This window comes from Camellia sinensis, chromosome 11, assembly GCF_055761805.1.
Source record: "Camellia sinensis isolate YWXY chromosome 11, ASM5576180v1, whole genome shotgun sequence".
Classification (NCBI taxonomy): Eukaryota; Viridiplantae; Streptophyta; class Magnoliopsida; order Ericales; family Theaceae; genus Camellia; species Camellia sinensis.
Genome location: NC_138971.1, coordinates 142937967 through 142965711, shown reverse-complemented (window position 1 = coordinate 142965711; position 27745 = coordinate 142937967). Strand labels below are relative to the sequence as shown.

General features: G+C 39.3%; 1 protein-coding gene across 1 annotated transcript; it reads left to right on the top strand.

Moving 5' to 3' along the window:
• The first annotated feature begins 19765 nt into the window (after positions 1-19765).
• LOC145802721 (uncharacterized) lies at positions 19766-20260 on the top strand. Its single transcript, XM_082895483.1, has one exon. The coding sequence runs from the start codon at positions 19766-19768 to the stop codon at positions 20258-20260; it is 495 nt and encodes a 164-aa protein (XP_082751609.1).
• Positions 20261-27745: the final 7485 nt, after the last annotated feature.

Here is a 27745-nt window from a genome sequence, read left to right as displayed (position 1 = left end):
CTTGGGCTTCATTCTAATCTGAACATTTGGTGATTTGGAGCACATTGGAATTTGGGCATTCATCTCTATTTGCTCCATTCGGGTTATTTTCTTCAAGGTAGGGATTTCCTACTCCATTTTATAGGTTTTGTTCTAAGTTTTGGTATTTTGATATGTTGGGGATACTTTGGTAAATTTTGGGAAAAACCCTAGTTGTATTATTGAATTAATTTGTATAAGTAATTCATGGAATTGGGAAAAGATGGTTAAATTCATGGAATTGGGGAATTCGTTGATTAAATGGCGTAATTGGGTAATTGGAATCATTTGTCTATTGAATTGTTGACATAGTTATTTTCAGTTTAGAAATAACTGTTTTGGGCTATCGGTGGAGGATAGTCGTGATGGTTGTAGACATTGCATGTGGATTAGGAATAACTGAAACTAATCCCATTGGTTAAGTCATTAATTTTGACTATGGCATTGATACAGAAAATACGTGTATTGATTGAGCATTGCATTTGCATACATTGTTTTGTGTGTGGGAGGAGATAGGGGATGTACTCCACGGTTTAGGGGAAGATAGGGGATGGACCTCTAAACCGGATTTTGCTTGGGAGGAGATAGGGGATGGACTCCATTAGCATCACTTTTATGTGTGCTTATTTATATAGAAGTGTTTTATTGATACAGCACTAAAATGTGTATCAATCTGGAAGTATGAAGTGTTTGATGTGAGCTTGAGTCTCATTTGTTTGTTGATATTGGAAGGATGTGAATATGATATATGTGATTCACTGTTGTAAGTTTGGCCAGGTTCTGAGCCATGTTGATAAAATTGGAAAGTAAAACGTATCTTAGACAATAGTGTCATGAGACTGTAAAATGAAGTAATTGATTATCTTGGTTAACCATCTGTTGAATGCTATTGCTTTATTCATTGCTTATATGTGGTTTAGTATATTCCTACTGGGCTGTGGCTCACCCTTTATGGGAACATCATTTTCAGGTTCAGGTGATAAACTACCTCCAAGGACTTAGCTTGGGAGGGTTTGGCTTTTGGATCGAAGAAGACTACCTTTAGTTGATTGTCTTTATTTATTAGTACATGTATACATTCAAGCCTAGGGCATTTCTTGTATTGAGTTAGAACTCATATTTTTGTATCCAAGTGTTGGCTTGGAAAGATATAAGCCTGTAGGGCATTTTATTCGATGTTACATGTAATGCTTTATTTAGTGATACTCTGATGAGTGAATCAATAAATTGTCTTCTTTAATTAATGCATGTCAATGATATATAATGGGTTAATTTTGAGGGCGTTACAACTTGGTATCAGAGCGTACCGGGTTTGAATACTTTGGGTACGTGGGAAGTGATTAGTATCACATTGGGTTCGTCTCGTTTGATAGAGACTTAGTGTAATGTTATATGCTTATGTGATAACATGTTTATGTGATTATGTGGGTATGGAATGTAGTTTCTAGGATGTTGATTGGACCCTTGAGTTTCTAGTAGTCTTGTTGGAAAGGCACTTGATCACTGCTGCTTCCAACCGGAACTATAGTAACGCATTGGGACTATCATTATCCGGGAATGAAATTCGTAGGTGCTTATGTGATTATGTGCTTACGTGGAATGTATTATTGTTGTCCATTGCATTAGGACGCGAGTGTTTAGCTTCGGCACATTTATTAATGTGCTAATGTCTCTGTTTCCTTTATTAGAATGTCAGGACGAGGACGAGGACGCGGTAGGCGTGGTAGGCCGGGTAGGCAGGAGGTGCCTGTGCCAGAGGAGATTCCGGCAGTTCAGGAGGGAATTGGCCAGGCTAATGTGGCCGAGCCAGTAGGCCAGCAGGCTATGGGCGCTTTAGCTCGAGAGATAGCAGGAGCATTCAGGGAGTCAGTAGGCATTCTCAGAGCTGAGAATCAAGCTCAGGTTGTTGCTGCTGATGCAGGACCTTCCTTTCTGAAGAGGGAGTTCTTCCGGTCTAATCCGGATGAATTTGTGGGTGATCCAAAAGAGCCGCTTAAGGCAGATGAGTGGCTCGAACAGACAACGAAGATGTTTGAGATGCTTGGCATCGAAGACGAGGGATTGAAAGTGACCTTGGCATCTTTCCAGTTGAAGGGGGATGCGGGTCAGTGGTGGAAGTTTACTAAGGGTCGTATAGGAGGTACATGGGAGGCTTTTGTGAATGCTTTCCAGGAGAAGTTTTTATCTCCAGCAGTTAGGGAGAAGCTGAGAGACCAGTTCTACCAGCTTAAGCAGTCGAGTTCTTCAGTGGCCGAGTTTGAGGCTGCATTTACTAGTTTGTCCAGGTTTGCACCTGAGTTGGTGGCGTCTGAGGAACGCCGCTGTATTGAGTTTGAGAAGAAGTTGAGGCGTGGCCTCAAGCTGAGAGTTGGGGGAACTATGATTCGGGATTATGGGCGTATGGTTGATGCTGCAGCCCACATGGAAATCATGATGCAGGAGGAGGAGGAAGGGCAGAAGGGCTCCAAGAGGAGTCAGGATAGTCAGAATGATGGTAGGAGACAGAAGGGTTTTAATCCCCAGCAGTCTCAGGGTAGCTTTTCTAGATCGACTTTTCCTGTGCCGAGTGCCAGTTCGGGAAAAGGCAGTCAGGGAGACATTACCTGTTTCAAGTGTGGCCAACTGGGCCACAAGTCTCCAGTTTGTCCTCAGAGGGGAGGAGTGCAGAGAGCAGCATCATCTTCGGCTCGATCTCAGAGCCAGAGTCAGGGTAGAGGCCAGCCACTCTGGTGTTATCAGTGTGGGCAGCCAGGGCATATGAAGAGGTATTGCCCGCAGTTGGGTGGCACATCTGGTGCATCTGGTTTGAGGCCGATTCAGGGTCAGCAGCCAGCCCAGTCGGGTCAGGCCTCGAGGGCCAATCAGGGAGGGGCTTCATCGTCTCAGTCGGTGCAGCAATCTTATGCTCCTAGGGTTGAGCAAGTTGATCAGAGGTCGTCTGGGCGCGTGTATGCTGTTACCGCGCAGGATCTTGTGCCAGCACCATCAGTTGTGAGAGGTACCTTCTTGTTTTGCAACTCGGTTACTAATGTTTTGATTGATACGGGTGCATCTCATTCCTTTGTGTCTGCTGCATTTGCATCTGTTTTGGAGTTGGAGTTAGCACAGCTAGCATCTCCTATTTGTGTAGTGTCACCTCTTGGGGGTGAATTGATTTTGAAACAAGGCGTTAGGGGTTGTGATATAGAGGTTGATTATCATAGAATCCCATTTTCCTTTGTAGTTATGCCTATGAGGGGTTTCGATGTTATTTTGGGTATGGACTGGTTATCGTCATACCGGGCAGTTATTGATTGCTACCGCCAGAGGGTCACTTGTTGTACCGTGAGCGGAGAGTATTTTCATTTTTTGGGGGACCGGGTGGGTAATGTGTTGCCACCGGGGTATATTCCGCGAGGACGGAGTGAGCTTAGTGGTCTACTTGCCAACCTTTCGATTAGTGAAGATGATGAGACTCAGATTGTGTTGCCAAGGGTGGTTTGTGAGTACTCGGACGTCTTTCCCGAGGATCTTGTTGGTTTACCGCCGCATCGAGAGATTGAGTTCTCTATTGACCTAGTGCCCGGCACGGCGCCGATTTCTATGGCACCTTATCGTTTTGCCCCAGCCGAGTTAGTTGAGTTGAAGATCCAACTCCAGGAGTTGCTAGATAAGGGCTTTATACGTCCTAGTGTTTCGCCGTGGGGAGCACCGGCCCTCTTTGTTAAAAAGAAAGGAGGCGCTTTGAGACTTTGTATAGATTATCGGAAGTTGAATCGGGCTACGGTCAAGAATAAGTACCCTATGCCCCGTATAGATGACCTGTTTGACCAGTTGAAGGGTTCCCGTTGTTTCTCTAAGATAGACTTGAGATCGGGTTACCACCAGTTGAGGGTCAGGGAAGAGGATATTCCGAAGACGGCATTCCGTACGCTGTATGGCCACTATGAGTTTCTGGTGATGCCATTTGGGCTCACCAATGCACCGGCAGTCTTTATGGACTTGATGAATCGGATCTTCCGGGAATTCTTGGATCGGTTTGGAGTCGTTTTTGTGGACGACATCCTTACCTATTCGCCTTCTGAGGAGGAGCACGAGGCACACTTGAGGGTGGTGCTTGAGTTACTTAGAGCTCATAGGCTGTATGCCAAGTTTGGGAAGTGTGAGTTCTGGCTGAGAGAAGTCAAATTCTTAGGCCATGTAGTTTCTGGGGAAGGAGTGTCTGTTGATACATCCAAGACTGAGGCGGTGCAAGATTGGGCACAGCCTAAGAGTGTGTTTGAGATCCGCAGTTTTCTGGGGTTAGCCGGGTATTATCGTCGGTTTGTGAAAGATTTCTCCAGATTAGCTTCGCCTTTGACTAGGTTGACTCGGAAGGGAGTCAAATTTGTATGGAGTGAGACTTGTGAAAAGTCGTTCCAGGAGTTGAAAGTTAGACTGACCACCGCTCCGGTCTTGATTATTCCGGAGAGAGGGTTGGGTTATGCAGTCTATTGTGACGCCTCACGAGAGGGTCTGGGTTGTGTGTTAATGCAAGAAGGGAAAGTAGTTGCCTACGGCTCACGTCAGTTGAAAATTCACGAGCAAAATTACCCTACGCATGATCTAGAGTTAGCAGCTGTGATATTTGCCTTGAAGATTTGGAGGCATTATCTTTATGGTGAGAGATTTGCGGTATTCTCGGATCATAAGAGTCTGAAATATTTGTTTACACAGAAAGACTTGAACTTGAGGCAGAGGCGGTGGATGGAATTTATAGAGGATTATGATTTTGAGTTGCATTATCATCCGGGAAAGGCCAATGTGGTGGCCGATGCCCTTAGCAGGAAACCTGTTGGTGACATAGCTAATATAGCTATCCGAGAGTGGGAGATGTTGGGTGCACTTGGGGAGTTTGATTTACTTCTGGGCGAATCCGTTGAGGCTGCGGCCTTGTTTTCTGTTGTTGCACGGCCTACACTTGTGACTCGAGTGTTAGAGGCTCAGAGAGGTGACCTTGAAGTAGAAACCCTCCGTGAGAAGATTTCTGGTGGGAAGGTTGAGAAGGGTTTGGCAGTGTATCCCGACCTGAGTGTGAGATACCGAGACCGTCTGTTTGTACCAGAGTCTTGTCGAGAAGAGGTACTCCGAGTTTTTCATCAATCACGCCTTGCGGTGCATCCGGGAGGCACTAAGATGTATCGGGATTTGGGTCGCCAGTTCTGGTGGCGGGGTATGAAGAGAGATGTGGCAGCTTTCGTATCTAAGTGCCTTACTTGTCAGCAAGTGAAGGCCGAGCATCAGAGGCCAGCGGGTTTGTTGCAACCCTTGCCTATTGCCGAGTGGAAGTGGGAGCATGTCACTATGGACTTCGTTGTAGGTCTTCCGAGGACTCAGCGGGGTAGTGATGCTATTTGGGTGGTTGTAGACCGGTTGACTAAGTCGGCGCACTTTATTCCTATGCGCGTGAGAGATTCGGTAGATCATCTTGCTGACTTGTACATTCGGGACATAGTGAGGTTACACGGGGTTCCAGTGACGATAGTCTCAGATAGATATCCTCGTTTTACTGCCAGGTTGTGGCAGAGTTTGCAGAGTGCCTTAGGCACTAAGTTGACTTTTAGCACGGCTTACCATCCTCAGACTGATGGGCAGTCCGAGCGTACTATTCAAATCCTTGAGGATATGCTTCGGGGTTGTGTTCTAGACTTTAGTGGGTCATGGGAGAGGCACTTGCCGTTGGTGGAGTTTGCCTACAACAACAGTTTCCAGTCTAGTATCGGTATGGCACCATTTGAGGCCTTGTATGGCCGACTGTGTAGATCTCCTGTTTGTTGGGCTGAGGTGGGTGATGCACCTCTGTTGGGTCCGGAGTTGGTGAGGGAAACGACGGAGAAAGTTGAGCTTATCCGTAAGAGGCTTGTTACAGCACAGAGTCGTCAGAAATCTTATGCCGACCGTAGGAGGAGACCCTTGGTGTTTGCAGTGGGTGATCATGTCTTTCTGAAGATATCACATAGACGGGGTTTGATGAGGTTTGGGAAGAGTGGGAAGTTGTCCCCTCGGTTCATTGGTCCATTTGAGATCCTTGAGAGGATTGGCGAGGCTGCTTATCGTTTAGCTTTGCCGCCGCAGTTGTCCGGAGTACATGACGTTTTCCATGTGAGTATGCTTCGGAAGTATGAGCCGGATCCATCACATGTGTTGGATTGGACCGATTTAGTAGTTGATGAGGATGTCTCGTATGAGGAGAGACCGGTTCGGGTCTTGGATAGGCGGGATCAAGTTTTGCGAGGCAAAACCATCCCTTTGGTCAAAGTTTTGTGGAAACACCACGGAGTGGAGGAAGCCACTTGGGAACGTGAGTTGGAAGTCCGCCAGATAAATCCGGACATGTTTGTTGATTTGTAATCTTATAATTAGATTATGTTATATTGTTAAACTTAAGAGCTTTATATATGTCTTAAGTTGTGAAACATTGAGTATGTTTTGGTAAATGGGTGTATTTTGAAACTTGCTTCATTATAGAAGTATAGTGTAACATTGCATATGTTAATTGCATTGTTAAATGTGTTGTATATATCGTACAATTGAATATGATATGGAAAGTGCTAATATTGAAAGGAATAATGCATAATAGTGATGCAGGCTGAAATATGTGTTGTTTATATATATTGTGAGGTGCCTCTTGATAAAGAGTTGAAGTGACCAGTAGTGGGTCAACTTGTTTATTATTGTTCTATAATATTTTTGGGAATTGAGAAAAACCTGTTTTCAAAAAAAAAAATTTATGCTTAATTTCGGGGACGAAATTCTTTGAAGGGGGGGAGGTTATAGCGACCCCGGTCTTTTCCCACTTGATTATTGTATCCGGACTTAGGTTCCGTAGATTCTGTCATTGTATAATTGTTGTTGTTGTCCCTTATTTTCTCATTTGGAATTATAGGGTGTGTTGGGCAGGTTTGTTTCAGGTTGGTTGGGTTTAGAAACCAAGTGTTGCTGTCCAGGTTTTTGGTTCTTCGCTCGAGCGAGGAGTTGTTCGCTCGAGCGAGTGGTTGCGTTTGATTTGGACCTGTAGCTGTGCATTCTTGGCTCGAGCGAGATTTTCTTCGCTCGAGCGAGTTAGTTCGTCCTTCGCTCGAGCCATAGTTCCTTCGCTCGAGCGTGTGTCTTGTTGCAGACCTGAGGGTTTGAGTTCTTCGCTCGATCGAGCTTTCTTTCACTCGAGCGAGCTTTTGAGTTGTTGGCTCGAGCAAGGCTTCCTTGGCTCGAGCGTAGTTTCTCTGTGTCTGGTCGCTCGAGCGACCAAGTCTTCGCTCGAGCGAGCCTGTCCAGTTTATATACGCAGCAGCGGGTTTTGATCAGTCTTTTCTTATTCTTTTTGGTTCTAAACCCTAGGTTCGACTTCTCTCCCTCAAAACTCATCTTCTCTTTAGGTGTTCATCTACTTCTAGTGTGAATCCATCTTAAGTTCTTTGTAAGAAAGATAGAGGGCGGCTTGGGCTTCATTCTAATCTGAACATTTGGTGATTTGGAGCACATTGGAATTTGGGCATTCATCTCTATTTGCTCCATTCGGGTTATTTTCTTCAAGGTAGGGATTTCCTACTCCATTTTATAGGTTTTGTTCTAAGTTTTGGTATTTTGATATGTTGGGGATACTTTGGTAAATTTTGGGAAAAACCCTAGTTGTATTATTGAATTAATTTGTATAAGTAATTCATGGAATTGGGAAAAGATGGTTAAATTCATGGAATTGGGGAATTCGTTGATTAAATGGCGTAATTGGGTAATTGGAATCATTTGTCTATTGAATTGTTGACATAGTTATTTTCAGTTTAGAAATAACTGTTTTGGGCTATCGGTGGAGGATAGTCGTGATGGTTGTAGACATTGCATGTGGATTAGGAATAACTGAAACTAATCCCATTGGTTAAGTCATTAATTTTGACTATGGCATTGATACAGAAAATACGTGTATTGATTGAGCATTGCATTTGCATACATTGTTTTGTGTGTGGGAGGAGATAGGGGATGTACTCCACGGTTTAGGGGAAGATAGGGGATGGACCTCTAAACCGGATTTTGCTTGGGAGGAGATAGGGGATGGACTCCATTAGCATCACTTTTATGTGTGCTTATTTATATAGAAGTGTTTTATTGATACAGCACTAAAATGTGTATCAATCTGGAAGTATGAAGTGTTTGATGTGAGCTTGAGTCTCATTTGTTTGTTGATATTGGAAGGATGTGAATATGATATATGTGATTCACTGTTGTAAGTTTGGCCAGGTTCTGAGCCATGTTGATAAAATTGGAAAGTAAAACGTATCTTAGACAATAGTGTCATGAGACTGTAAAATGAAGTAATTGATTATCTTGGTTAACCATCTGTTGAATGCTATTGCTTTATTCATTGCTTATATGTGGTTTAGTATATTCCTACTGGGCTGTGGCTCACCCTTTATGGGAACATCATTTTCAGGTTCAGGTGATAAACTACCTCCAAGGACTTAGCTTGGGAGGGTTTGGCTTTTGGATCGAAGAAGACTACCTTTAGTTGATTGTCTTTATTTATTAGTACATGTATACATTCAAGCCTAGGGCTTTTCTTGTATTGAGTTAGAACTTATATTTTTGTATCCAAGTGTTGGCTTGGAAAGATGTAAGCCTGTAGGGCATTTTATTCGATGTTACATGTAATGCTTTATTTAGTGATACTCTGATGAGTGAATCAATAAATTGTCTTCTTTAATTAATGCATGTCAATGATATATAATGGGTTAATTTTGAGGGCGTTACAGACACTGTATGGTCGTGTCGAACCGTTGGTGAAGACACTGTATGGTTGTGTCAGACCGTTGTAGGAGCTAACCGGAATCAATGTCGGGACAGTTTACGGGGTCATGCCGGACCAATATAGAAGCTAACTGGAATCAATGTCGGGACAGTTTACGAGGTCATGCCGGACCGTTGTAGAAGCTAATCGGAATCAATGTCGGGACAGTTTTTGGGGTCATGCCGGATCGGTGTAGAAGCTGACCGGAATCAATGTCGGGACAGTTTACGGGGTCATGCCGGACCGATGTAGAAGCTGACCGGAATCAATGTCGGGACAGTTTACGGTGTCATGCCGGACCGATGTAAAAGCTGACCGGAATCAATGTCGGGACAGTTTACGGGGTCATGCCGAACCGGACCGATGTAAAAGACTGTGGTGGTGCACCAAGGGGGCGACTTAGGGAGTGCGCCATGGGGTGGCTTGGGTGGTTCCCATGGTATATAACCATGCTCATTAGCTTGGGTGGTTCGCATGGTGTGTAACCATGCTCACCATGATATATGTATAACCCCCCCTCAAACTCAAATAGGTGTGAAGATAAAAACCTATTTGAGGTTGAAACAAAGGGATTGAGAAAGTGGAGCAAAACGGCTCAACATAAAGTGGAGATGTTAAAAAAAAAAAAAAAATGGTAGAAAGGGTTTTTTTTTTATTTTTTATTTTTGATTACGAAAAAAGGAAGATAAAATAAAATAAATAAAAGGAAAGTAGGGGTAATGTGAATCAGCAAGAGTTTTTGAAAAAAAAAAAAAAAAGGATGGTGAAAAGTGAGACAACTCATGGTATTAAAGTAGAGAATAAATTAAGTAATGAAAAAAAAATTGTTATTGTTTGTTGGAATAAAAATATATATATATATATATATATATATATATATATGAAAAAGGAAAAGGATAAATACGGGAATAAGAGGAAAGAAAAGAAAAATAGTTTGTCAAAAGCAAAGGGACATGCCCATGTGGGTGTCATGATAAGAAAAGCAAAAAGAAAGAAAGAGAAGATTGGTTTAAAAATAAAAAAGGGGTATGGGTATGTGCAAAAGGTGGTGGATGATGGGTTGGAAAGTGGCGTAACCCTGGTGGATGTCCTTGAGTAGAGAGAGAGAGTGAGGGGCCATGGGAGAGGTCTTGGAATTGTGTGATCAAACACAACTTTCTCGATTTGGAAAAGTACTGGATACAGCGTGAACGAGATGAACGGTGTCGACGAGGCGGTAGAGGTTGACGAGGGCCCAATCGAAGGTGTGCTTGCTGTTGGGGCCATGATCGACGGCGATGAGGATGTCGCGGCTGCGACGTCTCTTGCCGGTTTCTCTCTCAAGTTCAAGCGCGGCCACCACCGATCGTAGATGCCACGGTGGACAGTGCTGAAAGTAAACATTTCAGTAATGAAATTGAAAAAGTAGATCTATTTGCCTCCATTTTCACCATCTCTGTAGAAGAGTCAACAATGGCTGCTCATGGAGAAGAAGTGAGATGCAAAAGAGCTACTGGATCGAGCACGCTGCCGATCTCACCGTGGAGGCTATGAAGCTCGACTCCAAAGCTGCTGATCGCGACAAGGAAGAGAGACCTGAGGTACTTGCTCTGCTTCCACCATATGAAGGAAGGCGGGGGTGGCAGAGATGTTGGAGATGAAGGCGCGGAAGGCGGGGGTGGCGATGGGTGCTGTGTGACGGCGGTGGTGGTCGATTCGGGGTTTGACTCTTTGTTGCTTCATATGAATCCATGGTGAGGTCTGGAAAAGCTTGGTCTTCGTTGGCAGCCATTGTAAAGGCAGAGAAGAGCTCAATTATGGAAGAATGTATGTGTAGAAAAACAAGCGGACTAGGTTGAGGTCCGGCGGGCAGCCAAGGCGAGGTTGCCGCCCTCCGGTGAAACGAAAAATACTAAGTTCTTAACCTAGCTCTGATACCATGTAAGATAAATTGATAGAGAGAGAATAAATTGTATGTAATATGATTGATCTTGTGAATGTTGTATATTACAAATGGTGAGGGGCTCCTTATATAGGAGAGGGACTGAGAGTGGCCGAAGCACTATTATTACATACAGCCGAAAGGCTAATAGCACTAGCACTAAAGTAAGCATAAAGTAAGCATACATTAATATACACTAACATAAAATATATTAACAGATCTTGTGTTTCACTATCTGCTATTTAGTATTTTAACAGAAAATTTATTTTGAAATTGAAATTTTATTTAATATATTTATTGCATCTTTATAAGTTTCTTCTCAATGAATTATCTCGGATGAACTTTTCATATGCATATTGCTATTTTTTATTTCCTTCTTTATTTATTTATTTTTTGGGTGAGAGAACAATTAACCTTTGCTAATTCTTCTTAAAGAAGCAAAATGTGTCTCTTAAAATTCTTGAAAACAAAACCATGAAAATTATCTTACTAATTATCAATATAATATGAGATTTTTTTAAAATTTAAAAAATGTGACTGCCCCTACACCCCTAAATCAGTCATTTTTATGTTTAAGCACCATAAAACAAAGTCCGTAAATTTGAATTTCCTGCCACAACCCACTATAATTAAGTAATTGGAAGTCGCCACCTAAGTAAATATAAATTTTCAAACCATTACTATTACAAAAATAGATAAAGATCACACTTTTTTTGTATGATGTATGTTATTTAATCACACATTTTAAGTTTTATCAAAGTGTGATCTTTGAGAGTGTGATTAAAATGGGTCATTTTTAATCACACTTTTTAAGTTAGATCACTCCTTTTAATATTTAGATCATACATTTTAAGTATGATTAATAACATTTAGATCACACCTTTTAAGTGTGATTAATAATATTTAGATCACACCTTTTAAGTGTGATTAATAACATGTACATTACACCTTTTAAGAATGATTAAAAATATTTAGATCACATCTTTTAAGTGTAATTAATAACTAATAAAACATGTAATAATAAACATTTAGATCACAGATTTTAAGTATGATTAATATCTAATAAAACATGTGATTAATAATTAGATAAGATCACACGTTATATGCATTTGAAGAATGTAATGCACAATATATTCTATATTTTGAATCACAACCATATATTGAATGGAATAACGTCATATATTTCATAAATGAAAGTTAAATGTTCAAAAGTATATACAAAGGAATTAATAAAAAGTTTTCAACTGTGCTTATATATATTAAAAAATAAAAAAACTTGAAAAAACTAAATTGTTGAATTCTTTAACCATATTTTTCATTTCTCCTAGAAATTTCTGACCTGAAAAATAAAAACACAAATTAATTCAGAAACCACTAGAAGCATATGAATAAACTTACTATTTTTGTAGAGACTGTTCTTGTCTTACAAAAGACAAAATTGAACATTTTCTCATCACAGTGCCTTTTCATCTCCTGCATCAATAAAAAAGAAATAACAACTTTGATTGTTACTGAGAGTAGGAATGACAATGGAGCAGGGCGGGGCCGGGGACCACACTCCCTGTCCTCGATCCCCGAAAGTGAGATATTCCCTGTCCCCTCCCCCGATCCCTGACAGGGACCCATAGCCCACCCCCGTCCCCGCCCCCGATCGGGGATCGGGGATCCCCGATCCCAAAAAATCCTTGGTGATATATTTTTTTTTTGATCTGTAAACAATCCTATTGAAATATATTTTCAAACATATTTGTAACTCCGTCCATCATATTTTTTGTAAACATATTTGTAACTCTGTCCAGCATATTTTCATATTTGTAAATCTAAAATATATTTTCAAACATATTTGTAACTCTTCAAACAATCCTATACAAACATATTTGTGACATTTTCAAATTAAAAAAATCTATAAACATCTAATTCAAACATATTTCAAATATGATATTTGTTAACATATTTTGTATCTGTAAAGAACAAAATAACATCTATGAATAACTCTGTCTAGCAGAATAGTCCTATTAAAATCAATATATACAAATCAATAAATCTGTCCAGCAGTTCTAAAAAAAAAAAGAATCTGTCCAGCAGCATTCTAATCAAAAGAATCTGTCCAGCAGCATTTAGCATAGCAGAGAGAAAAGCATCCTATTCAACAAAATAACACAAACAACAAAACAGATGCCTAGCAGCCCCACACAAGAAAATTCAACAAGTTGTAAAAAGAATAATTAGTCCCAAGCACAACCCGCAAGGGATAGGTTACCCAAAAATTGAAATTTAAAAAAAAAAAATTCCATTACAACATAAAAAATCAAATGAATTGTTTCTCCAATTCTCATACAAACCACACAACTACTTTCATCATCTCCTTCAACTTGAATTCTTGTTAAATAACAAAAGGAAAGAAACAAATAATTAATACTAATAATAAAATGTAAAAAATGTTAACAATTTATACAAAAAAGATGACAACTAACACAAAAGTGGCACATGACTCGTCCGAGTCGATCTCATCATTATCATATATAGTTGCATAGCCTACCGATTCCAATGTTGAATTTCCTAAAAAGTAAAGAATATAAATTCAGTATTGAAATTATTCCATGGTAATATAAATAATAAAAGTGAAATAATAATATGTACATTAGATGAAATAATACATTTCATCTCCGCACCCCACAACCAACTTTGTGCACACATTAATGCTTCTAATGTGTTTGGATGAAGTCTACTACGATGTGGACTTACCAACCTTCCACTAGTACTAAATGCTGACTCAGAAGCAACAGTGGATACAGAAATAGCTAAAATGTCCCTAGCTATTGCCTGTAAAGTCGGATACTTTGGTCCATTAGCTTTCCACCAATTCAAAACATCAAAACCTGAAGTTCTTAGCAAAACATCATCTTCTAGATAATTGTCCAACTCTGATCTTACGTTCTTCATTTTTTTACTTCTCTTTCTACTAATAAACAAATCAAATTCTGAAAGGGTCTCTATAACAATTTCTGGATGAGTAGAAGAGTCACCAACAACATCCGTCTCCATACCAACTCGATGCTGATACTCTTGTAGCAAATCATAACAAATCTGACAAACCCTATCAACTTCATCTTCAGCTTTGTCTCCATAAAGTTTTTCAAAATAAAACTCCAATACACTCATCTTATACCTAGGATCAAGTACAATTGCAACTCCAATAACACCATGTACCACTAACCAATATTTATCAAATTTTTCCACGATTTTTGATGCCATTGTTCTAATCACTTCAATTTCACAAGAGAGCCATTGAGACAATGTCATCCTAATCTCACATAAAGCAGGGAAACAAACATTGGCTGTGGGATACTTTGTACCAGAAAACAATTTTGTGATAGAAAAAAAAATCTTAAACCTCCCACTAATCTCTTTAGCAAACTCCCATTCTTGCTCAGTTGGCACAGTCTTATATTGGGGCTCTCTAATTTTCAACCTAGAAAAGACATCCTTATACAACAAGGCTGTCTGAAGCATCAAGTAGGTTGAATTCCACCTAGTTGCACAATCAAGTCCTAATTTTTTAGTATGTGGAATAAGCAATTGGTTGACTGTTTCTTCAAAATTTTCTAGTCTTTTTGGTGTTGCTATCCAATAAGCTACACTCTCTCGAATTTTCTCCACACCCACTCGTATGACATCCAATCCATTTTCACTATCAAATTCAAAATATGCGCACAACAACGCATATGAAACAAAATACCACCCAACAAAAGTAATGTATTACTTAACTTATCCATCAACATGGTAATCATGGCATCATTTGTGGAGCAATTATCAATAGGCACAGTAGAGATTTTTCTATCAATATTCCAGTCCATCATACACTTAAGCAAAGTATCACAAATAACTTCTTTTGTGTGTGGACATGGAACATAAATAAACCTAAAATATGATATTCATAAACAAGTATTAATAACATGCAAATTGAACTGAATAAGATAGAATTTTTAAATGATCTGTAAATTTATGAAAATATACCTCAAAATTCGACTTTGCAATGTCCATGAATCATCAATAAAGTGTGCGGTGACAGCCATAAATCCTTTCTTTTGATTGCTAGCAGTCCACATATCAGTTGTGATTGCCGCCCTACTTTTATTATGCTCCGCCAAACTCAATGTCTTCACCCTCTCATAATCATAAATCTTTAAAATATCACTCTTTATTGTATTTCGAGAAGACATTTTAAACAATGGTTGAAGTGCTGCTAAATATCGTTTAAAACCAACATGGTCTACGATAGAGAGTGGATATTCATGCAAGATTATGGCATGTGACAACTCTTTCCTAGCAAAATCTTGATAAAAAATATAAGAATTCATTTTTGGACTGTCTCTACTAAAATTGTTCGTTAACACTTTTTGCCTCATGTCCATCACTTTTTTCCTAGTACAACTCTTATGGTGATCATGCAAATGCCTAGTTCCATTTTTTGAATCACCTCCAAGATGCTTATTACAATAATTACATATTGTCTTCCACACCCCATTGACTTGTTGTTTTTTAAAATGTTCCCACACAACACTAGGTTTTCTTTTAGTTCCTCTACAAGTAGTATTAGACTCTTCTTCTAAATCAATAACATTTTGATTAGAGAGGGGAGACGGTGAGTTTGTAGCTGGCGATGAATGTTGTGACACGTCACTCTCAAATGATACTTGAGAGTTAACGGGTACTTGAGAATTAACGGGTACTTCAGAGTTAACTGGTGGTTGAGAGTTAACATCTGACATTTTTAACCTTTATAAAAATAATATGGATTGAATTAATATTAACAGAGGTAACATAAAAGTACATTACTGCAACTAAGAAACAAATTAATAATAACTAATAACATGGATTGAATTAATGGAACTGAGAAACAAATTAACTAAACATTAATTTTCTTTATTAACAATACTGGAACTATGATTCTAACTCCTATATACCAATGTATTTGGCAATTGAGATTTGAGATACTTACTCTCCATTCATACTTCTTTTTAGAACTTGAAATACATAATGCATTTTATTCCCAAGTTTTTCTCACTACAAGTTACAAATTTTCCTAAATTGCGTTGTCCTAGGCAGTATAGCATAGCAGAGATAGCTATGCTATGTAACCTAGCCAAGGCAAAAAATGAAAGAGTTTCAAACTTCTAACAGTGAAATAACAAATTTAGAAAAGTAGAAATATCAAAGAAAACTCATACATAACAATATAAAAGAAAACTCATTACACCATCAGTCTAGTTTAAACTATTTTTTTGAAAATTGAATTTTTTGTTTTATTTTAGTGATTTTTTTTTAAATATTCAAACTCTACTTTAGCATTCAACTCAAAGAAACAAAAAAAAAAAAGACCAAATACAAAAGGTGTAAAGTGTAATGGCTGTCTTGATTTACACCCAATATTGAACATATTAATGTTTGCTTCCATTTTCAATCATGGCTGTCTTGATGTAGTGCTTCACAAAAAATTATTAAATATTCTTAAAACAAATGTGATAATAATATGAAATCATAACATATTTGAGAGAGTCATTTTTTTTTTATTATTATCTTTAATTAGTTAATAAAAGTGAGTTAATATGACTCACTCATAAAACTTTTTGTTTTATAATTAATTTGAAGTACTTGTAAATAATTATCCTTCATACGAACACAGTGCAATTAACAACTGCAATTAATTAAAGCTATAATTTTGTTTTTATGCTCTATTACCAAAGACTTACATGAGAAGCTGGTTTCATTTTTAATTATGAAACGAAGTATAATTATGAACCAAAGTCAACCAATTTGATTCATTGGCAAATTAATATCACTCAAATAATTTTAAAACTTGCCTTCCTTTCATCTTAAAAATTGGTAAGATTATGTTAATGACTGCAGTGTGTGCTAAGGACATTTAATTACAAACTTTGTAATTTGTTATAAGAATTTGTACTATAAAATTATAATTATGTTTAACTCAATTATCTAATGTCATTAAAATTCTCACTAACAAAATACAAATTTGTATTAACAAATCAATTGTTAACTAAACAAATTAACTAAACATCAATCAGCATCATCAACTTCACATAATTTCAACTACAAACAGATATCTGGACACAAATTATCAAATTAACAATTCAACTACAAACAGATATCTTCACACAGAATAACATCAATAAAGAGAACATAACATCATCTTCAATAATATATCATCAATAAAGAGAAAATAACATCAATCAATAAAGAGAAAATACCTGGATGAGCAAACGAACTAAACCTAATTTCTACACACAGAATAACATCATCAACATCATCATCTTCAATAATATATAAAATAAACAGATCTAAAATAAATAAATTTTTTTATAAACAGATCTAAAAATAAACAGATCTAAAATAAATAAATTTTTTTTATAAATAGATCTAAAAATAAACAGATCCAAAATAAAAATATATAAATAGATATATTTATATATATATGTATATAATAAATAAATTTAGAGGAAAAAAAAATAGAGCTTAAAGAAAACCCTAGATCGAAACCCTAGATCAAAAAATATATATATATATACACTCAGATCGAAACCCTTAATCGAAACCCTATATACACTCAAATGTATATATATATATATATATAATATAGACATATATATAAACCCTAGATCGAAATCCCTAGAGAGAGAGAGAGAGATACCTAAACAGAGAGAGCAGCGACGGAGGAGAGGAGCGGCGGTGAGGGAGGATCCGCGGTGAGGGAGAGAGCAATAGCCCTGTCGTTGTGTGTGTGTGTGTGTGTGTGAGAGAGAGAGAGAGAGAGAGAGAGAGAGAGAGAGATGGGAGGCAAAACGGTAAACGACAGAGGTGAGGCGGTAAGGGAGGCTCGGTGGTGACGGAGGATCGCTGTCGGTGAGGAGGGAGGCGCGGCGGTGACAGATGAAAGAGAGAGGGAGAGACCAGCGGCGAGTGTGAGAGAGAGGGAGGAGCGCCGTGTATGGGAGGTTGAATGTGTGTGTCTGTGTCAAACCTAAACAAAAATCAAGCATATATATATCCAGGGACAAAACTGTAATTTTAGCTCGGGGACTAAGTAGGGTGGGGCCGGGCCGGGTTCGGGTCTGAAACACCTATCCCCATCCCCGGCCCAGATATCATTGGGAATGAATTTTTGAATACCATCCCCGGCCCGTAGGGGATATTTTTCGGTGAATAACCACTGAATTCGGGGTCGGGGGGTCGGGTCACCGTCAGGTCGGTTTCAGATTGCCATCCCTAACTGAGAGGGTAATTTGTAAACAAATTGGACCGAGTTAGGAAGAGTCTTCTTTGGGAGTTGGGCCGTGTAATGGGCCGAGATAAGGGCTGGTGTAGCTCGGTCTTAGGTTAAGAAGACATCTCATATTTCGAGTTTGGACCGAACTATGGGCCGAGGTAATTATTTATGTAGCACGGTCCTCGATCATCTAAACATCGGGTCGGTCAAAGATGGGCTACCTGTGACCTGACCTAGCTATCCTGGACCAAGGTATCAGTGGAGAGAGAACCGAGCTAAAGGATAGCACTGTAGGGCGTTATATCAGAGTCAAGACTAACAATGGTGCTTAAAGTATCACCGAGCTGTGTGAGAGCACGGTTGATCGCAATGTCAGCCGAGGTAAGGGTTCATCCATCTCATTTGGCTTGCAGTGATGAGGGTGTTTTAGGGATAATCATTATCCTTGGGCTTGAGACTCCTAGGAGAACTCTACTAAAGAGAGTAGAGTCCTACTAGAATTATGCAAAACCATCTCACTTGGTTGGTAGTGAGTAGGAGTGTGACTCCTAGGAGGACTCTGCTAAGGAGAGTAAAGTCCTACTAGGATTGTGCAAACCATCTCACTTGGTTGGTAGTGAGTAGGGTGTGTGATTCCTAGAAGGGCTCTTATAAGGAGAGTTGAAATCCTACTAGGATTGGGCCAGGCCAAGTCTATAAAAGCTTATGACTAGACCTATGTACATGTATCTCAATTCTACTCTAAAATACACAGAGCTTATTGTCTATTGTCTAGTTGCTGATTTAGGCATCAGAGGGGTTTCCGGCACACATCCACCGGTTAGCTCACGTTTGTGTTTTCAGGTGGCAAAGCGACAATGTTTGGAGGAATGAAAACTTGATCAACAGGATTATACGAGAAGATTATTTCGTGCTCGCACAATTGGCGCTGTCTGTGGGAATTCTAAAAAGAACAAAACCTCTTGATCTAGTTTTCCTCTCCAAGCTGGAAACAATGGCGCACAATGAAGACTTACCACACTCTGCCATTGATGGGCAAACCCCGGAGGGGGGTGGGAGGCGCGAAGGATTGCCTTCTATCCTTCACATGGCAGATTTAGAAGCCCAGCAGCAGAACCCCCGAAGGGATGCAAGGGGGAGGCGGGTTGGCAGCCCCCGTCGCTTTCAAAGTCCTGAAAGACAGAGGCGGAAGATGGATCCCCAAGTTCTAGAAGATCGCGTAAGGGAGCAAGACGAAGTAAGAAGAAGAATGGCGGCTGACATAGAGTCTATGAAGAGCCAGATAAAAGGCAAAGGGGTGGCAGCAAAAGAGAGGTGCAAAGGCAACACACACTCTTGCCACTCAGAAGATCGTGGCAGACAAATCACACCATCACAAACTGAAAGTAGAAACCTCAAGTCGGGCGATACACAATCAAAGACTTCCAGGACATGCTACTCCAGGCCTGAGAGAATGAGGACTGAAAGGGCTCGAATGAGAGAAGACACTCAGGTTCGCTACCCCCGCAGAGTCTCCGCACTACAACGATTGGCTCCTAGAAAACATGGGAGTGTCGAGGTTGGAATTCCAAAGCCACGCCTTGCTTATGAACCAATAGACAAAGCGTTAGCAAGGTTGTAGAGCTCACCGTTCATTTCGACAATAGAGAACGCACCATTACCCTCAGGCTTCCACTAGCCCAAATTCACTACTTATGAGGGGAAGTTGGACCCCTACATACACTTGAGCCACTTTTACCAGGTTATGGCTGTGTATCGGCAAAACGAGGCTCTAATGTGTATCATGTTTCCTTCGAGCCATAGTGACCTGGGTTTAATGTGGTTTGAAAGGTTGCCAGAAGGTAACATAGCTTCGTGGGCGCAACTAGCAGAGGCATTTGTGACCAGATTCAGAACGAACACCAAGACACCAGTGGAGATTGACCAACTTCTCTCCATAGACATGGGCGAGAAAGAAACATTGAGGTCTTATAATAACCGGTATTGGGAGATTTTTAATCAGATTGGAGATTGCCCTACAAACCTAGCTATCACACAGTACAAACGAGCTTTGTCGGCTGGCAATAAGTTGAGGGATTCAATGACAATGACGCCACCTCTTACTATGGAAGCCTTGATGAAGAGAGTGCATCAACACATTTGGGTAGAGGAAGATGGCGCACGTACCAAGGAAGAGTCTGGCACAACAGTGATACCAGACAAAAAGCCTTTGGCGAGAGTTAACACGATTGACAAGTAGGACTGACCGCGCAAAAGTCTTTGCCCAACTGGGGGCAAAGTGGGTTGGCGGGTTTGACCAACTCTTTCTAAATAAGTCTTTGCCCGACTGGGGGGCAACAAAAAAGGTTGGTAGGTTTGACGAACACTTTTTTTCCTAAGCCGAGATAAGGATCTAGGCTACAGGAAGTTGGCAAGTATGGCCAACATTTAGCTCTCTTCAGCCGAGATAAGGATCTAGACTGAAAAAGGTTGGTAGGAATAACCAACATTTAGCTCTCCTAAGTCGAGATAAGGATCTAGGCTGTAGGAAGTCGGCAGGTATGACCAACAAAACTTTTTTGCACCCTTCAGCCGAGATCAGGATCTAGGCTAAAGGCGGTTGGCAGGTTTGACCAACAACAATTTTTAGACTTCTTGCACAATTAGGGGGCAAAGGAGGCTAGCAGGTTTGACCAACAAAAATTTTTTGAACTCTTTGACCGGGATGACAGTTACCTCGGCCAAAGCAGGTTGGCAGGTTTGACCAACAAAATTTTTACACTCTTTGGCCAGGATGACAGTTACCTCGGCCAAAGTAGGTTGGCAGGTTTGACCAACAAGTTTTTTGGATTCTTCAGCCGAGATGCGTATCTCGACCAAAGAAGGTTGGCAGGATCAGATAAGGCCAAGTTAATTAGTTTGGCTAGGCATGCGGTCAAAATGATGCAAAACATTGAAAAAGAAACACAGTAACCAAGCAAAGAGATTGAAATTTTTCATTAATTGGAAGATGATTACAAAAGGTACATAACGGTTGTAACAAGAGAATGAGGATAATGGGGGCACTCCACGTATTTTGAGAATGATGTCGTGCCAGATTAGTGGAAGAACATGTTGAGCAACTGACAAGGCTTATTGGGGCCGAACGAGCTATGAAACCAAACAACTTTTTAGCTCGGCAGAGTGGGGCGTTCTTAGCTCGACTGGAGGAAAAATAATCCCAATCATGCTACGCAGATGGAATTAAGGGGCAATTGAGAGGGTAATTGTAAACAAATTAGGCCGAGCTAGGAAGAGTCTTCTTTGGGAGTTGGACCGCGTAATGGGCCGAGATAAGGGCTGGTGTAGCTCGGTCTTAGACCAAGAAGACATCACGGGTATGTTTGGTTTGCATTTGGGAGTTGAGTTTTAGAAAAAAATTTCTAAAAAATTGTTTGGTTTGAGTTTTTCTCAAAAAATTTTCAAAATCACTTTCTCTCTCTTACACATCAATCAATCACTTTTTCTCTCTCCTCTCTCCTTCACAATCACTTTTTCTCTCACACACAACTACTCAAATTCTCCCAAAATATCAAATCATCCCAAACTCCCAAAAAAACAATTCTTCCAAAATATACAATCAAACAAACCAAAAAAATTTCTAAACTCTCTTTCCAATTTTTTTTTTCAAAAACAACTCTCCCAAAAACAAACCAAACAAGCCCCTCATATTTCGGGTTTGGGCCGAACTATGGGCCGAGGTAATTATTTATGTAGCACGGTCCTTGATCATCTAAACATTGGGTCGGTCAGAGATGGGCTACCAGTGACCTGACCTAGCTATCCTGGACCGAGGTATCAGTGGAGGGAGAACCGAACTAAATGATAGCTCTGCAGGGCGTTATCTCAGAGTTAAGACGGACAGTGGTGCTTAAAGTATCATTGAGATGTGTGAGCACAGTTGACCGCAATGTCAGCCGAGGTAAGGGTTCAACCATCTCACTTGGCTTGCAGTGATGAGGGTGTTTTAGGAATAATCATTATCCATGGGCTTGAGACTCCTAGGAGAACTCTACTAAAGAGAGTAGAGTCTTACTAGGATTATGTAAAACCATCTCACTTGGTTGGTAGTGAGTAGGAGTGTGACTCCTAGGAGGACTCTGCTAAAGAGAGTAAAGTCCTACTAGGATTGTGCAAATCATCTCATTTGGTTGGTAGTGAGTAAGGTGTGTGATTCCTAGAAGGACTCTTATGAGGAGAGTTGGAATCCTACTAGGATTAGGCCAGGCCAAGTCTATAAAAGCTCATGACCAGACCTATGTACAGGTATCTCAATTCTTACTCTAGAATACACAGAGCTTATTGTCTATTGTCTAGTTGCTGACTTAGGCATCAGAGGGGTTTCCGGCACACACCCGCCGGTTAGCTCACGTTTGTGTTTTCAAGTGGCAAAGCGACAATGTTTGGAGGAATGAAAACTTGATCAATCACCTTCAATCACCACCCCCGCCACACTCTTGTGTTTATTTTAGAATTAGAGGAGTGATGGAGACCCCCTTCAATCACCACCCCCGCCACCTTCACACACATGTGGTAGATGGTGATTGGAGGACAAGGGAAATAAAAAAAAAAGAAAAAGAAAATCCAACCAATGAGAAAGAGAGGGGGTCAGAGGGGATGGGAAAAAAAGGGGGTCTTAGACATTTTTGTTTAGAATTAATCGGATCAAGCAAGTACACAATCATCAATGTTAGATCAATGACTAACAATATCCAATGGTACCTACAATTGAACAAGTCACAAGTATAAGCTTGATAAGTTTATTATCATTTGAACACATGAAATAAATAGTTTTAGATAATTACCCAATATTATAAGGAATTAAAATCAATTGTTCTAGCATAGCCTCCTCTAATCTTCTTGCAAGCAACACTGATTTTGATTTCTTCCCAGCTATAGGTTTTCCACTAATGACACAAGGGTTAACAAATACAAATTGTTTCCTCCAATTGGAAGCCTTCAACACCTGATGGAGATGACTAATAAAATAAACAAATTTTAATTAAATTCGTAATTCATAAAATCTGCAGAAATAACTATTGATGTAGCAAATTTTCCTTACCTTATGTATAATATGATACATGTAACAGATAATTCTTTTACATGACATATGTACTCTATGTCTACTCTTTGAAGTTGGATATTGATCTCCTCCCCAAATATGTCTTTTTCTAATGGAATGTCTATGGCTTCATCATACTTGATATGCTCAACTAATGAAACAAAAGATTGAATGGACTCTTAATATTTTCCACATTCACTATTAATTGAAGCTCCCTAAGTTCAAAATATTCAAAATAAACAAATAGAAGTCAAACTTTAATTTTAAGAAACTGTAATAAAGTTTCTAAGTTTGAATATTTTACCTCATCACCAACCAATACAAGATTTTTGCGCCAAGCAACAAAAAATCCCAATGCTTCTCCAACAATAAGCATCTCATCTGGGATAGGTATAGGAAGAGGGGCATCTTTTTGAATAACAACTTCAATGGACACACATACATTGGATTCTCCTAATGGCACGGTATGAATGGCTTCATTGGGTTCAATTCTCTCATACACCGTACCATGAGCAACAATATTTTCAATGGAACCTACCGCGAGTTTACACGGTTTGCCCTATAACACACAAAGTTAACAATGGAACTTCTAAGAATATCACTAACGGCATTAGAAATTATAACATCAATATATAAAAACTACACACCTTTCTTTTATTTTGTTTAGGATCTTAAGGTGGAATGTCGTCCTTAGTTCTCACTCTATTTTCTACGAAGATAGAATCATGTTGAAAATTGCCTCTACCACCACTTTTCAACGTGTTTGAACATTTGCTCTATAATAAACACACAGATAACAACAAAAGCACTAATAAAATCACTAACAGTATTAGAAAATATAACTTTAGGTGTTCTAAATGCTACACACCTTTATAATCTTCTGGGTAAGAGCTTGGGGTGGAATGTCATCCTTAGTTCTCACTATGTTTTCTGTTGAGAGAAAATCACGCTGAAAATTTCCTTCATAACCACTTCTCAAGGTGTTTGAACTAACATGTTCAGATTCTGGTGTATGTGGTATTTGTTGTTCCACTGCACTAAGCCTAGCTTGTAATTGTACCACCACTGCCTCAAGATCATTACATTTCTTCTCCCAATGTGACTGATTCCCACGTCTAGGCAAGTGAAAGTAGGTGCTAGGTGTGACAGAATTTCCTACACCCCTTACTCGACTAGAAGATTTAGGAGTACCCAATGCCATAGTAAGAATGTCATTGCATCCTTCAGTCTTTAAACTCCCATCACTTTTTTGTTTGGTCAACTCATCCTACAATATTACATTACTATATAAGAAAGATAAACAGTTGAGGTAGTACAAAATAAATACAAACAGTACACACAAATATCTTACAATTCTAGCAACTTGTTCCATAATTGTCTTGTCATCATATTCTCCATTTTTATTTTGACGAGCTTTTTTCCATAGAATGCTTTTGTCCAAATCTTCAGTAGATCCGGTCATACATTTCTATCTATCAAACATACATCAATTTTTTAAAATAATCATATTAAAATTGTTATTAAATTATAAAATTTATAACCACTTACATAGTCTTCTTGAAAGCGAGCATAGCCCTTTTGACTGATTCTATGGTTATACTTATTTTGACTTTGTATCTATTTATGATCCTGACTCAAAATCTTTAAAAATGTAACACACAAAGTTAATCCAAATGTATAGCATTTAATATTTTTTTTTGGGTGAAAGTTATAAAATAAAACAGAAAATTTACAAGATTACAAGGGGCATGCCACTGTTATTACGGAACTATACAAAGTTTGATGGATCTAGCATTTAATACTGACATTTTAAATAACTAAAGTTCGATTATTTTTACCTCAAACTCTTCTGATAGTTGCCCTTCAAGAAATGAGTCCCAATGTCTTTGTTAAACGAATCCATAAATTGCTGGTAGGTTTGATATGATCTCAGGATTGGACTTATTTTCACGTATGTACTTGGTAAGTTCTTTCTTGAATGCCCTCCATTTTGAACAAATTGAAGATAACACTTTTTTCTTACTTCTTTCATCCACTTCGTATGTTAACTGAGTAGTGAAAAAATATAATGTTATAAAATTCAAATTTTGATTGCACTTAAATACAAGTTTAAGTGTCTTACTTACCTCCACACAACTCCATAATTTTTCTTTCAGTTCACCGGGCACCTCAAGCCAGTCTTTATAGCATATTGGAACCATTGTGTGAGCCAACGCCCCATGATAGCTTGAACATTTGATTGAATTGTTTCCAATCAATTGACCATTCTCGTTATAGTCAATGGTTTTTCGTGCACCAGAACTCCTATCCTTTATGACATCTGGTAATGTTGTCGAACCTCTGCCTTTTCTTTTATTAGATTTTGGTTATATTGCTGGTAACCATGCATCCTCTCCATCAGTAGGCAAGACATGAGAAATACCCATCCTATGAATAAAATAAAAAGAAATTTAAGAAAAAAGGTCAAACGGTTAGACAATTAAATATAAAGACATAAAGAAAATGAATATAAGTTAAACATTTTAACATGAAAATACAACACTTAGACATACATTCTTACAAAGAAATATTTTTTTTCCATCATGGATTACCGAGCCAAGTTCCCTTACAATCTCCTCGCATGTAAGATGACAAAGAATGTAACGCCCTCAAAATAACAACATTAAACCCATTAGATAAGACATGCATTTACATATAAACTAACCACATTCCTTTATTCATTAGAGTTCCATTGCATAAGTATTACATGTTAACATCAAAACAAAATGCCCTACGGGCTTACAGCTTTCCAAGTTAACACTTGGTTACAACAAAAGAGTACTAACTCGTTTACACATTAAGCCCTTGGCTTGAAGTTACATGTAATACATCAAAAGTTAAGCAACAAAAGTATGCCCGCCTCTAGCCTCCCAGCTATGTCCTTGGAGGTGGCATGCTACCAGTACCTGAAAATGATATTCCCATATAGGGTGAGCCACAGCCCAGTAGAAATATACTAAACCAACCATGAACAATGACTAAAAGATTAGCAATTGATAGATGGCCAACACTGATACAATCACATAAATCATATATTTATGTCAAACGACTTACAAGTCCCAATTACTTTTCATTTCCCCTTTTTCAACAGATCGGCATATAAGCACTACCCACATGCTCAACAGATATGTATAACAACAATATCCACATTCTCAGATAAGCAAATAAGCTATATCCACATTCTACAACAGATATGTATGACAACAATATCCACAGATAAGCATAAAAGCTATATCCACATATCACAAAGATAAGCATATAAGCTCTATCTTCACTTCTTTAGACAAGCATATGAGCTGTATCTACGGAGTTCATCCCCTATCTTCTCCCAACACTATCCGGTTTAGAGGTACATCCCCTATCTTCCCCTAAACCGCGGAGTACATCCCCTATCTCCTCCTCTACACATAACGTATATAAACACATTGGTTCTATATACAATCACCCAATACATACAGTTAATGTATTCTATCAACTATCAAGTTCCATGACACACTTCATTGATTAGTTTCAGTTTGCCTAATCATCATGCATTGTCTACAACAATCACGACTATCCTCCACCGATAGCCCAAAGCAGTTATTTCTAAACAGAAAATAAATGCACAAATGGATATTCAATCAACATTTCATTTCCTCATTTCTCGCCATTAATTATCCCAATTAATCAATAATGTAATTAGGTCATTATCCATAATTACCCTTTCAACCCTTAGGTCCCATTTTCATCAATGATTTAACATTCATTCAATTTCTCTATGCCAAACATGCATCCAGGTTTATTATGAATAAAACCCCAACTTTTGTAAAATTACACAAAAGCCCCCAAACTTTCACAAAATTACCAAACCAAGCCCAACATCTCAAAATACCAAAATTTAAAGACAAAATCCATAGAGAGGAGTAGGATATCCCTACCTCAAAGTTTAAGCCCAAAAGGAGATGAAGACCCGAAGATTGACGTGCTCCAAATCCAAACTTTTTCAGATTAAATCGAAGCTCTCAACACCCTCTATCCTTTTAACAAAGGCCCTAGGCTAGATTCACACTCTAGGGAGATCAAAACTTAGAGAGAATGTAAGTTTAGAGAGAGAGAGGCTCGGATTTAGGGTTTAATCAAAGAAAGGAAGTGAAAAAGTGATGTTTAAGACGCTGCTGTCCGCTGATATAAAACACGCTCGCTCGAGCGAAGGATTGGTCGCTCGAGCGACCAGACACAGAAAACTCTCGCTCGAGCCAAGAAGCTCTCGATCGAGCGAAGAAAAACCCAGACCGCTCGAGCGAAGGAAGCTCGCTCGAGCCAAGAAAGACAGCTCTCAGGTCCAGAACCAGGTGCAACCGCTCGCTCGAGCGAGCCACTCTGGCTCGACCCACCAAATACGAACCCCACTCTCGCTCGAGCGACCAACTCCTCGCTCGAGCGAAGGTCCAAAATTCTGGGCAGCAACACTAGGCTCCCAAACACAACCAACCTGTAACAAACCTGCTTAACACATCCTATAACTCAAATATGAAGAAAAAGGAATGTAAACACGATAATAACCAACTACCAACATCCACGGACACATGTCCGGATCACTGTACAACAAGGGTAAACCCGGGATCG